The 13,498-nt window shown below is 53.2% G+C and overlaps 1 protein-coding gene across 1 annotated transcript; it reads left to right on the top strand.

Moving 5' to 3' along the window:
• Window positions 1-3,767: 3,767 nt before the first annotated feature.
• Window positions 3,768-13,227, top strand: T069G_05158 (uncharacterized protein; the record flags this gene model as incomplete). Its single annotated transcript, XM_056172368.1, has 3 exons — window positions 3,768-3,920; window positions 4,007-10,925; window positions 10,991-13,227. The coding sequence occupies 3 exons, from the start codon at window positions 3,768-3,770 to the stop codon at window positions 13,225-13,227; spliced, it is 9,309 nt and encodes a 3,102-aa protein (XP_056029226.1).
• Between the last annotated feature and the right edge of the window lie 271 nt (window positions 13,228-13,498).

Genomic DNA, 13,498 nt, shown 5'->3' on the forward strand with positions numbered 1-13,498 from the left:
GACCATGTGACAAAGGGTTAGCGGGATGAAGTGCCCAACTCAGCGGTCGCATTGCTGCCGTTTTGTGGATAATTCATGACGATGATGCTATTGCTGGAAAACGTCATTCATCATCTGATAGCCAGGCCCAGCACTGCCCGTGGCATGATGGAAGAGGCCCAAGGGACAAGCAGGCCTTGGGGAGTTTTGACTCGATGAAAGATTTGGGTCTGACCGCTTCGAAAGGCCCGTTGCGATGTCGGGCTTGTACAATAGAAGACGGGTTACTCGGGAGGCTGCACAAGGGTGCCTGCCTGCAGCCCGATATTGCATTTAATATGTTTCTGAACTACTTTAAATTTACCTTCTGATGAAGACAATTCGATATACTACTATATTGATAGTATTGTTTTCCTAACATGTAGATTTGATTATTTGAATTCCAACATGCTTGCCCATGCTTGCCCATGCTGTGAGTGTGAATGAGGGGCAACATTGAATGTCTCTCATCTGTCTACCTCATCCTGCCGTATCCGGCAAAATGACTCAAGGGGGTCAGCTGAGTCTGCCGTGCTTCTGAACCCTGTAAGAAAGAAAGGCGATGCTGCATGAACGTGTCTGAGGGAGAACAGCAGCAGCAGCACAAAGGGATTCGAGCCCTGGCTGACTGACAAGCGGTCAAACTCAAGAGCGCACCTGTAGCAACCCGCGCAAAGGGGAGTGCCTGGGCCATGTCAACGTACCGGTACCTGACACTGGATACGCAGGGCATATCGATTCGGGCCAGGGCAGCCAATGACGGCAGCCGATTTGGATCGTCAAATGCCAGCCACAAAGTACAGGTACATGCACGCGTGTCAGTGCGGATGCGCCATGCGTTTATGTATGTACGAGGCGCCTCATGCGAGATTTTTGTTTTTTTTTCTTGATTCTGATTCACTTTATTTGCAGCTTGGGTGGATCGAGGCCCTGCATGCGCCTGCATGGTACGTGCATGTACATTGTCACGCGACGAGGCCAGCCGGGTGCTCGAGTGGTGGAGGATCGTATGGTTTTCTGCTGTTGTTTTTTTGGTCAAAGGTGTGGTTTGGGGGGCGAAGTGCTATTTCTGTGCTTTCCTCTACTTTCTTCATTTTCTTGTGATGGTGAGGATCACAAATCTTGCAAGTTTTGCTTATAAAATTCATACTTTGCACCAGCCTGTGATGAAAAATGATAGATGATAGCAGCTGGGTACGAAGCAGGTACACTCTCCGCTAGTCTGGAGCTTGTCAAGGCACAGAGGAAAATAAATGAGATAAACAAACAAATAAACAAAGCCGGCTGAGAATGCTCGCGCTCTGTGATTTATCTCGGAGCAGCAGCAGCAGCAGCAAGTGGGACACACATGCATTGCAGCAATGCTTCATTGGTGCATGGAGCTGCATCAATAAATAGGCCATGGCTGCAGATGGGATGCAACTTTCAGCAGCATCAGACCGGTGCGTTCGCCTGCAAGTATCGCAGCGGTATCATAAACTAGAAATCAGCGTTGCTTGACGTGAAGATATGGAATACAATAGTTGTCGACTTATAGATACCAAGGTAGCTGTGAGGAATTCTATAATAGGTGGCATCTTGCCCCTTTCGTTTTCTGTCTTCTTTGTGCCACCCCATCGTACTCCATCACCAAAACATCGAATGCCATGCACCTTGATTCAAGTTGTTGGGTACCTACGAGGTACCAAGGGAGATCCAATCCCCATGCGAGATGGCAGCGGGCTTGTTTGGCTGCAGCTGGAGATGGGCTAAAGACGCGCTAAGCACTTTGGGGGTCTGGTGACAAGCGAATGGGACCCGCAGCCCAGCCAACCCTCCCGCCCAGCGCCACTTTGATTGGCCGGGCCGCTGCGTCCTGGTGCATCACTGGCGCATCTTTTGGTGCAGGAGCGTCTCTTGGGAGTCGCCAGTCGTATCGTACCTGCTCATGTGTGCGTGCATTCGCCTGCAAAGGGCTGGCTGGTCCTTCCTGTGTTCTGCTTCCTGCGGGTGAGCAGTGCAGAGAGAGGCAAGGGCGAGGCGAGGCGAGGAAAGAAAAGAAGCGAGGCAATGACGGCAGCGCTCGTGTCACGTTGTTTGCTCAAAGGCTCTAGCCTTCCCAGTTGGGCGCTTTCAACGGCCTAGTACCTACTTAGTCGTCCTCTCCCATTTATGCTTTGGCATGGGCAATGTCCCACGAGGGCTCAGGCACGTCTATCGTAGGTCAGTCTGGAGAATGCCTAGTACCTTGTTCTACGGTAGTGGTACCTCCAGCATCCAAGACAACGCGCTGCAAGGCGGCTGTCAGTCTACATGTATGTACGAGACACTGCGGTACCCGCTGTCTCTCCAGGTGCCGAATCGCAGATCGGAAAGGCATGTATTTGCACTCCTAAGCACAAGTGCCCTCTCGCCAACGCCCGCCGGGTCTCATGAGATCCATGTGCCGCAGATTGTTTGACTTATCTCTACTGTACTGTACCTATTGCATCACCATCTACGATATCACATTGGATCCATCCATTATTCGTGCTAGTACCTTCAAAGCCATGGATACTTGCCGTAGTGCCCAAAGTAGCTCTCAGTCACACCAAGCGTGATGCTGTAAAAAAGAAAAAGCAAGAGGACCAAAAAGAGGGTGTCGAGACCGCAGCCCTTGTGCAACCTCAAGCTGAGATACTCGCCTCTTCTCCCTCCGTAGGTTGGGCAGTCCCAAGGCAAGGGCACCTGTATCATTGGTCCCTCCGCATCTGCTGGAGGTCAGTCACTTTGTCCGGAAATCTTCTTCCCTGGGCCGCGGCCAGTGGCTTGTTTCCTCTCTCTAGACAGCCTCGCCACCATCTTTCACCACTTGATCCCGCCTCGCTCGGCCGCTCTTTTATTGTGAGGATCCCGGGCCTTTGCCACATCTACTAGCCTTGCTCACCAACTTATACTCGACTTCACTACAGCCCGTCTCCCACGGTACTACCGTGCTTAGTGCCTTTGTACTTGTAAGTAGGACCTTGGTAGCTCTCAGTACAACCAACACTGAGCTGTACATCCAACTGACGAGGTGGACGGCTGCGGCACGAGGATCATCAGCCCAGCTATCTTATCCGTTGTTCATGCTACTGCTGCAAAGTTAGGTGCTAAGGTCTGATACTAGGCAATCTATCTGTGCTGCCCATAGCTGCGCTTGCAACGCGCCTTCACCGGCTTCTGCAGAGAACTCGGGTTAGTACATGCCATCCCTACCCAAAAGTTTTCTTGAAAAAAAAAAAAAAAAAAAAATCAAGGAAAACCCAAGGCTCAGCTAATGCAACCGCCGTCTTGCAGTAACACTCCAGTTCTTCTTGTTAGTGACAGAACTGTTTTCTTCTTCTCCTCGTTGTTTTATTGCGTCTTCTTCTTGTCCGTGGTTCTCTCATGGAATCGACCAGCTACCGCGACTGCTAGAGACGAAGCTCGCGCGGGCCGCCACAACTTACACTATCGCAGTAGATATCTTGACGAAACATCACATCTGTGCACCTGCAAGTCGCAATATCTTTCGCATCCGTTCACGATACCGTCCTTTCTTTTATTGTGCTTTCGAGAATATCGTCGATTTTACCCGAGGGCTGCTGAAGCTTAGAATCGGCCTTCTCCCTTCATGCCCTTGCGAAGGGATCTCTAGCTTCAAAGAGAGAAGCCTTCCGTTATACACACTCTCGCCTACTCTCTGGCGAAAAATATAGCTCCCATGATTGCAACATTGCCGTGCCATTGCATCAGCTCCCATTCCAACAATGGCTGCCGCCGATGTGTTGGTGTTTAATCAACACGGGACGAAATGCACAGAATGGCCAGCTCCGAGGCGATCAAGGGGAAATGGTTGGGATGAGCGCAGTCTGCAGGCCCGGCTGCAGCTTATTTCTCGAGCTTGGATCGTTCGTAGAGAGGTGCGTATCAAGTTTCTTGCGGGGAAGGCTCATGGTCATGGAGGCATCGTCGTCATTCGTTTCAGCGCATTGACTGGGAATTATAGCATCGTTCGTCCTCCACCTGCACATCACAGCCGGGCAGACCACTAATCGTGCCCAACCTGTTCCCGCGGTGGCTCTCTCGACATCATGCAAGACCTGCAGCGACCTCTTCTGTCTATCATGTCACAAAACCTCGCCACGCCGATTCGCTTGCTCGCCGAGATGCACCACGCGCCGAGTCTCATCAGCCGTCCCCACACCCGGCCCAATCGACGCAGCGCAGGCGATCTCGATCTAGCTTCCTCGACGATCCGATTCTCGATGTAACAATTGATTTCACTTCTGAAGATGGCTTTGTTCGCTGCAAAGGCAAGAAGAATAAAAACAAAGGAGGGCACAACGGCAACGGCAACGCCAACAACCACAACAACAACCGGTCTGCGGAGGGGCCATCCAAGGAAGGTAGCCAGAACCCCGAAGGAAATGGCGGTGGGGAGCAGGGTGGTAGTGGTGGTGGTAATGCAGGCCAGGGCGGAGCTGCAGGTGACGGGAGTAATGCTGGTGGTGGCGGTGATGGGGACAAGGATAGTGACCGGGGTGCAAACAATGACAACGCGGAACATGATTTGTCGGCGCCTCCCAAAGGCAGCGAAAAGGATACCAAGACCAAAAAGGGCCCTGAGACCGAGTCTCCTCCTCCCGCAACCAACGCGATCGACGACGACTCTCTTGACGACGTAAATCTCAACGACGACGCTGGGAAAAATTCCGATTCTGGGTCGCACGCGCACGAGTCCAAGAGTGGGTTTGGGGCCTGGGGTAGTAAATTTGTATCGTTTGTTGGTGCTGCCGCCAGCGGATCCTCGAGTGGTAACGATGCCCATACCGACGCTGGCGACAAAAGCAACAACCCCGATAGCAATCCTTGGACCGCCAGCGACTCAATACACTCCAGCTCTCTAGCATTTTTAGTCGCCGATACCGATGCGACACAGAGGAAGGCCCATAACAAAGCAGAGGCCCCTCATGATGCGATAGATGAGGATGATGACCCGTGGGGATATCCATCCAAGAAAAAGAGTAACAAGGTCAATCGCGCACCCGGTTTCAGTGCTGCGCATACGGCGCCAACAGTGAATGACGACCTCGCCAAAGGCGACGTTGGAAAGACAAGCGACAAGAAAGCAAGCGACACATCAGTTGAAGACCAAGTAAAACCAGATCTCATGCCGGTCAAGGGGGCGTCCAAGGCCGAGGAGAAAGAGGAGGGTTGGTCGTTCTGGGGACTTGGAAAGAATAAAAAGAAAGCCGAGGAGAATGTCAAGCAGTATGAGCAACAAGTGCCCCCGCCGCCGCCGCCTCCCCCAGCGCCACCTCCACAAATCGCAGCTCAGGAAGCAGCTCTTCTCCAGGAGAATGTGTGGGACTCTGTCCCTGCCTCAAAGGAAAAGAAGAAGAAGAAGAGCGACAAACTAGCGCAGCCTGTTATATCTGTGCCAGCAGCTGAGCCTAAATCTAGGCTTGAGCCTAAACTCGAATCGAAGTCGAAGATTCCACAGCCAGACGAGGAATGGGGTTTCTCTGCCGCCAAAAAGACAGTCAAAAAGGAGAGGGAAGGGGAGAAGGACAAAGACAAAGATAAGAAGAAGTCGAAACTTGCGACATCTGACGAACCAATTTCAGAAAAACCCTCATCGCGTATCCCTGAGCCTAAACAGAAGCGTCTAAATGGCGACGAGCTTTTGGGAAACGCTGGTGCCAAAGACAGAGAAGGCAACATTGACCCAGATGAAGCAAATGACTCAGCCAAAGGGAGGAATTCCGACGAGAACCAAGAGGGCTGGAGTTTTTGGGGCTTCGGGGGTAAGAAAAATGACTCTGTTACCGGGTCCGGCACGGATCAACCAAGAGAAGGATCGTCCAAGGCAGATACGCAAAGCCCCAAGTCTTCTGGAGACCTCATCGAAGAGACGACAATCAAAAAGGACAGAGACAGGGACAAAGACAAGGATCAGGATAAAGACAAGAAGAAGAAGAAGAGTTCAACTTCTGACCCCTCCAAGGGTGAATCCAAATCCGCCAAATCCAAGAACGAAGAAGATGCCAAGAAGGACAAGAAGAAAGGAACCACCGATTTGGTCAAGCTGGGCGCCCTAGACAACGCACCTGCAGATGACTCTAACAACATAGGACTGGACGGGGGGGACACATTTGGTAGCGAAGGTTTCTTCGGCTCTTGGGGTATCGGCAAGAGTGATAAGAAGCGACGAGACGTTGACGAATCGTCGTGGAAACCCGATGTCATTGAAGAGCCAACCGACCGCACCTCGGCCCAGGACAAGAAGAAGTCTAACTTCAGGGGTGACCCTGTTGAGGTTGTGGATGAGACCACCGGTGAGATTGTCCTGCCTGACGCCGTAGAGGAGGTTAGGAGTAGCAAGGTCGAAGGCGTCGACAGCTATGTCTGGACAAAGTCCAACAAGGCAAAGTCGAAATCTCGGAATGAGGCCTTAGCTGATCCACCTCCCCGTGCTCCCACTCCCCCTTCAATGCACCTTACTGAACCTGAAGATGAAGCAGGAGATCCCCATGCCGCCGCGTCAAAGCTCAAGCCGAATGACAAGGAAGCGGATAGGGCGCTATCTAGGATACCAAGGCTGACCGACAAAGACCTCAAGAAGCTCGAGAAGGAAAAGAAGAAGGCCGAAAAGACCGACAGGGAAGCCAAGGAAGCCGACGAACGAGCCCGTCAAGAAGAAGAGCAAAGGGCACAAGAGCTTGCCGCTCGTGAGGCAGCAGAGAAAGCCAGACTCGAGGAGGAAGCTGAGGCTGCTGAGGCTGCCAAAGAGGAGGAGGAAATGTCTGCCTTGAATACGAAGAAGGCCAGGCGGGGCAAGTTAATCAGGAAAGATCAAGAAAGACTTACACTCCTGGAAGAGAATGCCACTATCCGAGCCGAGAAACGAGCTGCGCGGGAAGCCAAGGCACGGGAAGACGAGGAACGGGCCGCCCAGGAGCAAGCAGCACGAGAGGCTGAGGAGCAAGCAGCTCGGGAAGCCGAGGAGCAAGCAGCACGCGAAGCAGCAGAACAAGCAGTCATCATATCTGAAGAGCAAGCGGAAATGAAGGCATTGCTCACGAAAAGGCTCAAAAAGGGCAAGCTGCCTAAAAAGGAGGAAGAAAGACTCGTCCGTCTCCAGGAAAACGCCTCGAAACGCAAAGAACGTGCCGCTCGCGAAGCGCAAGACAAAGCCTCAAAGGAGGCCGAAGTGCAGCAAGAGGCAGACGAGCCGCAGGCCGAGCCTGATGAAGAACCTGAAGACACCAAGGCTGCAGCAGCCGAGGCGGTAGAACGTGAAAGCGACCACGAAGAGCATAAACAGCAAGCCGCACGTGAGGCTGAGGAACGTGCTATCCGCGAAGCAGAAGAGCGCGAAGCAGCCACCATCAAAGAGGAGGAGACTGAAATGACAGCGTTGCTGGCAAAGAAAGTCAAAAGGGGCAAGCTCCTTAAAATGGAAGAACAAAGACTTGTTACCCTCCGAGTGAACGCCGCAAAACGAGAGAAAGAACGAGCAGCACGCGAAGCGGACCGAGTAGCACAAGAAGCCGCACGAGCAGCCGAGGAAAAGGAGCGTGCCGCTCGAGAAGCGGAAGAGCAAATTGCTCGCGAAGCTGAAGCTGCTGCCCAGGAAGCCGCCCGCCAGGAGGAAGAACGCGCTCGTGAAGCTGAGGAACAGGCCGCCACCATCGTCAAAGAAGAAGAGGAACTGGCCGCTTTAATAGCAAAGAAGGCTAAAAAGGGCAGTAAACTCCTTAGGAAAGACGAAGAAAGGCTCGCTACACTTCAGAAAAATTCTACAAAGCGGGCAGATGAGCGAGCAGCCCAGGAAGCTGAGCAAGCCGCCCGTGAAGCAGAAGAGCTTGAGCGTGAAGCCAAGGAACAAGCTGCTGCTATTGCAATAGAAGAGGAGGAACTCGCCGCCCTAGAACTCAAGAAGAGTAAAAGAGCTGGCAGACTCCTTAGGAAAGACGAAGACAGGCTGGCTATCCTTCAAGCTAGCGCTAAAAAGCGAGCGGACGAGCGAGCTGCCCAAGAAGCTGAACAGGCTGCCCGGGAAGCACAGGAGCAAGCCGAGCGCGAAGCCGAACAGGCGGCCAAGGAAGCTGAAGAACGGGCTGCCCAGGAGGCCGCAAAGGCTGCAGAGGCTGCTGCAATTGCCAAAGAAGAGGCAGAAATCGCCCAATTAATCGATAAGCGAGATAATTCCTTTTTGGGCATCAATAAGTCGGGAGAGCAAAGGTTAAAGCTCCTCCAGGAGAAGGCCAAAAAGCGGACTGAAGAACAAGCCGCCCGTGAAGCAGCTATCGAAGCGGAGCGAGCCAAGGAAGAAGCTGAGCGTCTCGCTCGTGAAGCCGAAGAACAGGCCGCTCGTGAAGCTGAGGAAGCAGCCAAGGAGGCCGAGCGGGCAGCCAAGGAAGCCAAGGAGCGAGAAGCTCGAGAGGCCAGGAAGGCTGCCGCCATTGCTAAAGAGGAAGAGGAGCTAGCTTACCTCCTCGACAGGAAGGCCAAGGCTTTCAAAGGGAAACGTCCAAATTCTCAAGAAGAAAGACTAATCGACCTTCAAGCCAACGCCACGAGACGAGCTCAAGAGAAGGCAGCTCGCGAAGCCGAAGAACAGGCAGCTCGCGAAGCGGAGCAGGCAGCCAGAGAAGCTGAACAAGCAGCTAAAGAAGCCGAAGAACTTGCCGCCCAAGAAGCAAAGAAACTCGCCATAATTGCGGAAGAGGAGAAGGCATTGGCACTATTGCTTGAGAAAAAGGCCACTTCAAAGCTTTCATCTAAAGGAGAAGAAAGGCTCAAAATACTTCAGGCCAAGGCTGCAAAACGGGCGGAGGAGAAAGCTGCTCAGGAGGCCGAAGAACAAGCTGCTCGGGAAGCTGAGCAAGCAGCTAAAGAAGCCGAAGAGCAAGCCGCCAAGGAAGCAGAAGAGGCTGCCGCAATCGCCAAAGAGGAGGAAGAACTGGACTATCTTCAGAAGAAGAAAGCTCGATCATATAAAGGTCAACTGCTAAATGGAGCAGAAGAGAGATTGGTCGAACTCCAGGCTAACCACCAACGGCGTGCCGATGAAAAGGCAGCTCGAGAAGCTGAAGAGCAGGCTGCTAGGGAAGCTGAAGAGCGAGCCGCCCGGGAGGCTGCCGAAGCTGCCGAGATCGCTGCTGAAGAGGAAGAACTTGCCCTCTTACTGAAAAAGAAGACTAGTTCGTCCAAAAGCCTGTCAAGTAAATCAGAGGCAAGGCTGGCTGAACTCCAAGCCAATGTCCAACGGCGTGCCGATGAAAAAGCAGCCCGAGAAGCCGAGGAACAGGCTGCTAGGGAAGCCGAAGAGCGAGCTGCTCAGGAAGCTGCCGAAGCTGCAGCGATTCTTGCAGAAGAGGAAGAACTTGATTATCTTTTGAAAAAGAAAGCCAGTTCACACAAGGCTCTGTCAAGTAAAACAGAGGCAAGGTTAAATGAACTGCAGGCTAACGCCCAACGACGCGCCGATGAAAAAGCAGCCAGAGAAGCTGAAGAGCAGGCTGCTAAGGAAGCCGAGGAGCGAGCTGCTCAGGAAGCCGCTGAAGCTGCTGCAATCGCTGCTGAAGAGGAAGAACTTGCCCTTCTGCAGAAAAGGAAAGCTGCTTCATACAAAGGCCTGCCAAGCAAATCAGAGCAAAGGTTGATTGAACTGGAGGCCAACGCAGCAAGACGGGCTGAAGAGAAGGCTGCTCGAGAAGCTGAAGAACAGGCTGCTCGAGAAGCTGAGGAAGCAGCCAAGGAAGCCGAGGAACAGGCCGCTCGGGAAGCAAAGAAGGCTGCTGAGATTGCCGCAGAAGAGGAAGAATTGGCTCTTTTACTTAAGAAGAAGACCAGTTCGTTCAAAAGCTTGTCGAGTAAATCAGAGCAAAGGTTGAAAGAATTGCAAGCAAATGCGGCAAAGCGAGCGAAAGAGAAGGCTGATCGAGAAGCTGCAGAAGCTGCAGAACAGGCTGCTCGAGAAGCTGAGGAAGCAGCCAAAGAAGCAGAAGAGCGGGCCGCTCAGGAGGCCCTAGAAGCAGCTGCAATCGCTGAAGAAGAGGAAGAAATAGAGCGACTCCTTGACAAGAAGCACAACTCATTTATGGGCTTATCAAGCAAATTAGAGCAGCGACTGAACGAGCTCCAGGCGAAAGCTGCAGAGAGAGCGGCCCGTAAGGCCGAAGAACAGGCTGCAATCGAAGCAGAGCAGGCTGCCAAGGAGGAGGCCGCAATTGCCGAAGAGGAAAAAGAAGTAGCCGACCTGCTTCGTAAGAAGGATAAGAAAGGTAAACTATCGAAGAAAGACGGCGAACGATTGTCTCATCTTCGAGCCAAGGAGGCCAAGAGGAAGGAAGAGCAAGCCGCGCGGGAAGCTGAGCTGGCTGCCAACGCCAATCAAGATAGTGAAGACGATAGTGATGAAGCGGCTGATGATGCTAACGACAATGATGACGACGATGTCGACGCTGATGACGACAATGATATTGATGCCGATGACGACGAAGAAGCCATTCGAGCGGCCGAAGAAGAACAAGCTGCCCGTGAGGCCGAGGAGCAAGCTGCCCGCGAAGAAGAAGAGAGGGCAGCTCGAGAGGCCGAAGAGAAGGCTGCTCTCGAGGCTGAAGAGGCCGCGAGGAAATTGAAGAAGAGCTCCAAGAAAGACAAGAAGGAAAAGGACGACAAGAAGGATAAACGAGACAAGAAGGACAAGAAAGACAAGAAGTCTCGGGATCTCCCATCCGAAGGCGAGGCAGAGCCGAGTACAGAGCAGAAAGCGGAGACAGGGGCCAAGCCAGATCCTGACTTTGACATGAGCCCTGCCGAGATAGAGGAGCTACTTGCACCTAAAGAAACGGGCGCGGCGGGCGCGTTCAGCTTCTGGGGTCTCGGCGGCAGCTCCAAAAAGCCAAAGCCACAAGGTTTGTTCTCCTTTCCCTATACTGAAATATCAAAAGAAAGTGACTAACCAGGAGTGCAACTTTAGAGGAACCAGAGACAAGATCAGCTGATAATGCATCTCAAAAATCCTCGGAACAGCCACGCTCTCTGGGCGGCAGAATCGCTATCGGCCTCAAGGCTTTCCAAGAAGCACCGGAAGAAGTAGCTCGTCCCACCCTCCCACCATCCCCACCACCAGCATCAGACTCGGATAACGAAGTGAAACCCGCGGATCGATATGGAAGAAAAGCGGCAGATGATGAACGAGTGGCCAAGAAAGAACTAGCAGCTAACGTTGAACAGGCGGTCGAAGATTTGCAGTATGGAGATGACGTGGAAGAACCACCTGTCACCAAGAAGGAGTCCTCACGAGAAGATCGTACCAGGAGAAGGAAAAAGGCTGAAGAGCCGATCATCGCACAAGACAGAGACCTGCCTAGGAGGCATCGGAGAGAGTCGGATGTTCCAGGCACGTTCCCTGACGATGATGATGAAAACGAGATAATTGCCATCGTCGACGAAGCACCAAGGAAGGAGAGGAAGAGTAAGAAACGCCGACCAAGAGAGGAGGATATAGTGGTACCGCCCCCTCCTCCGCCAATGGCCCCGATGCCTCCTCCCCCTCCTCCTGCTCCGCCTGCAGTTCCCGATCCGCCTTTGACGCCGCCGCCGGAGCCGAAGTCATCCAGGAAAGAAAGGTCGAGATCTAGCCGAGAAAAGGAAAAATGGCCAGCGGTGGAATCCCCTCCTCGCAGAGAAAGGGAGGAGAAGAGATCGTCAAAGCACAAGTCAGAAAAGTCTTCCAGACGAGCAGTGGAAAAGACATCTTCCAGGGACTCCGCTTCAGAGAGGGTAGAACAACTGGACAGACCACCCAGGTCCTCGAGGCACAGACTCAGATCAATGTCTACACAAGAAAAGGAGAAGCGGCCATCTGGTATGAATGGTAGCAGCAAGCCTTCCAGGAGACATTCCATTGGCAATCACGGTCTTGCTTCTCCACCTCCAGAGGAAGTTCCCGACGTAACGTCAAAGGCGGCTAAAATTCTCGGTTTCGACAAGTCAAGCTCAAAGAGAAGATCTCGCAAGACGAACCTCCAGGAGGATGAGGACATTATTATGACGGGTGCTCTCGACGCCGATGTCCACGTGGCTCAGCCGCATGAAAGACATCGAAGCGCAAGATCTCGTGACGAGGAATTCATCACAACGGATCCCCCAAGTCCCGAACAGACAGGCAGACGGCGAGGAGCCTCGCTCTCGAAGAAGACAGGATTGTCTGGGCTTTTCAGCGGCTTCATGACACCCAGAGCTTCTAAAGTTGAGACAGGTGTAGAGTTTGATATACCCGTGGTGGACACTGATCGAGAAGGCCCACGGGTATCAAGCCGAAAGACCAGGAAGACGGAGCGAGAAGCAGAGCGCCCTGCTGATGACCGTGAACGGCGACGAAAGCGCAGAGACGACAGCGAGACTCGCAAGCTTGAAGAAAAGGAAGCTCGCCGCGAACGACGTGCCGCTCGTCATCGCGAAGAAGAGGAGCGTCGCGCAGCCGAAGATCGGGAGGCTCGAAAAGCCGAAGATCGAGAAGCTCGAAAGGCTGAAGATCGAGAGGCTCGAAAGGCCGAGCGGCATCGCCTTCGCAAAGAAAGGGAAAGGGAGAAGGAGAGGGAGAGGGAGATGGAGGAAGAGGCGCTGAGAGCATCTAAGCGCCAGCGGCGTAGATCCCATCCAGATCCATTTGAGGATGAAGCCGCCGAGCGACAGCGTAGACGTGAGGCAAGGCGTGCTGCAAAAGCTGCTGAGGAGGAAGCGGCGGCGGCGGCTGCAGCAGCAGCATATGACAGGCCGAGAAAAGCCAGCCGACGACATACGGAGCCGGTGATGGATGACCACGTCTATCCGGCCAAGGAACGTCGACGAGACGGCAAGAGAGCGCCGGTGACAACGTGGCCACACTCCGGGACGTCGTCCTGGGTCAAGGAGCATTCGGACCCCCCTCCGCATCTGGATGATGCCGGACATACAACAGATGCGGCGCCGTACATGGAAGACGACGAGCTAGCCCGGCGCGAGGCCCGGCGCGCACGGCGGAAAGCCAAGTACGAAGAAGCGCCTGTGGAGGATGCAGACGAGAGACGCCGCCGAGAGAGGCGAGAACGAAGAGAGCGAGAGAAGCGCAATGGCGCATCAGACGGAAGCGATGAACGTCATCGCAGTCGACGAGAATCTGCAGCCGCTGAGCATCAGCCTCGAAGCAGCTGGTGGCGAAGATTTGGATGAAGCGGAGAGTCGCATGAACCATGAGCGAGCGTGTTTGATCTATTTTTTTCCTCTTCTTTCATTTTTTCTTTCTTTCTTTCAGCTTCTCTCGCATATCTGTTTTCTTGCTTCTATTGCCATGATGAATGATTGAAATCTGGACGCTGCTGTGGAAGCGGTATCATGTTACAGTTTTGCCGATTCTTTCCGGGATCTCGGAGACGCCCTGCATGGAAACCAGTCCATCCAGGATATCTGCAGTCATCTCTACCCCGGTATGGTGTAAAATGGA

The sequence above is a fragment of the Trichoderma breve genome, chromosome 3, assembly GCF_028502605.1.
Source record: "Trichoderma breve strain T069 chromosome 3, whole genome shotgun sequence".
Classification (NCBI taxonomy): Eukaryota; Fungi; Ascomycota; class Sordariomycetes; order Hypocreales; family Hypocreaceae; genus Trichoderma; species Trichoderma breve.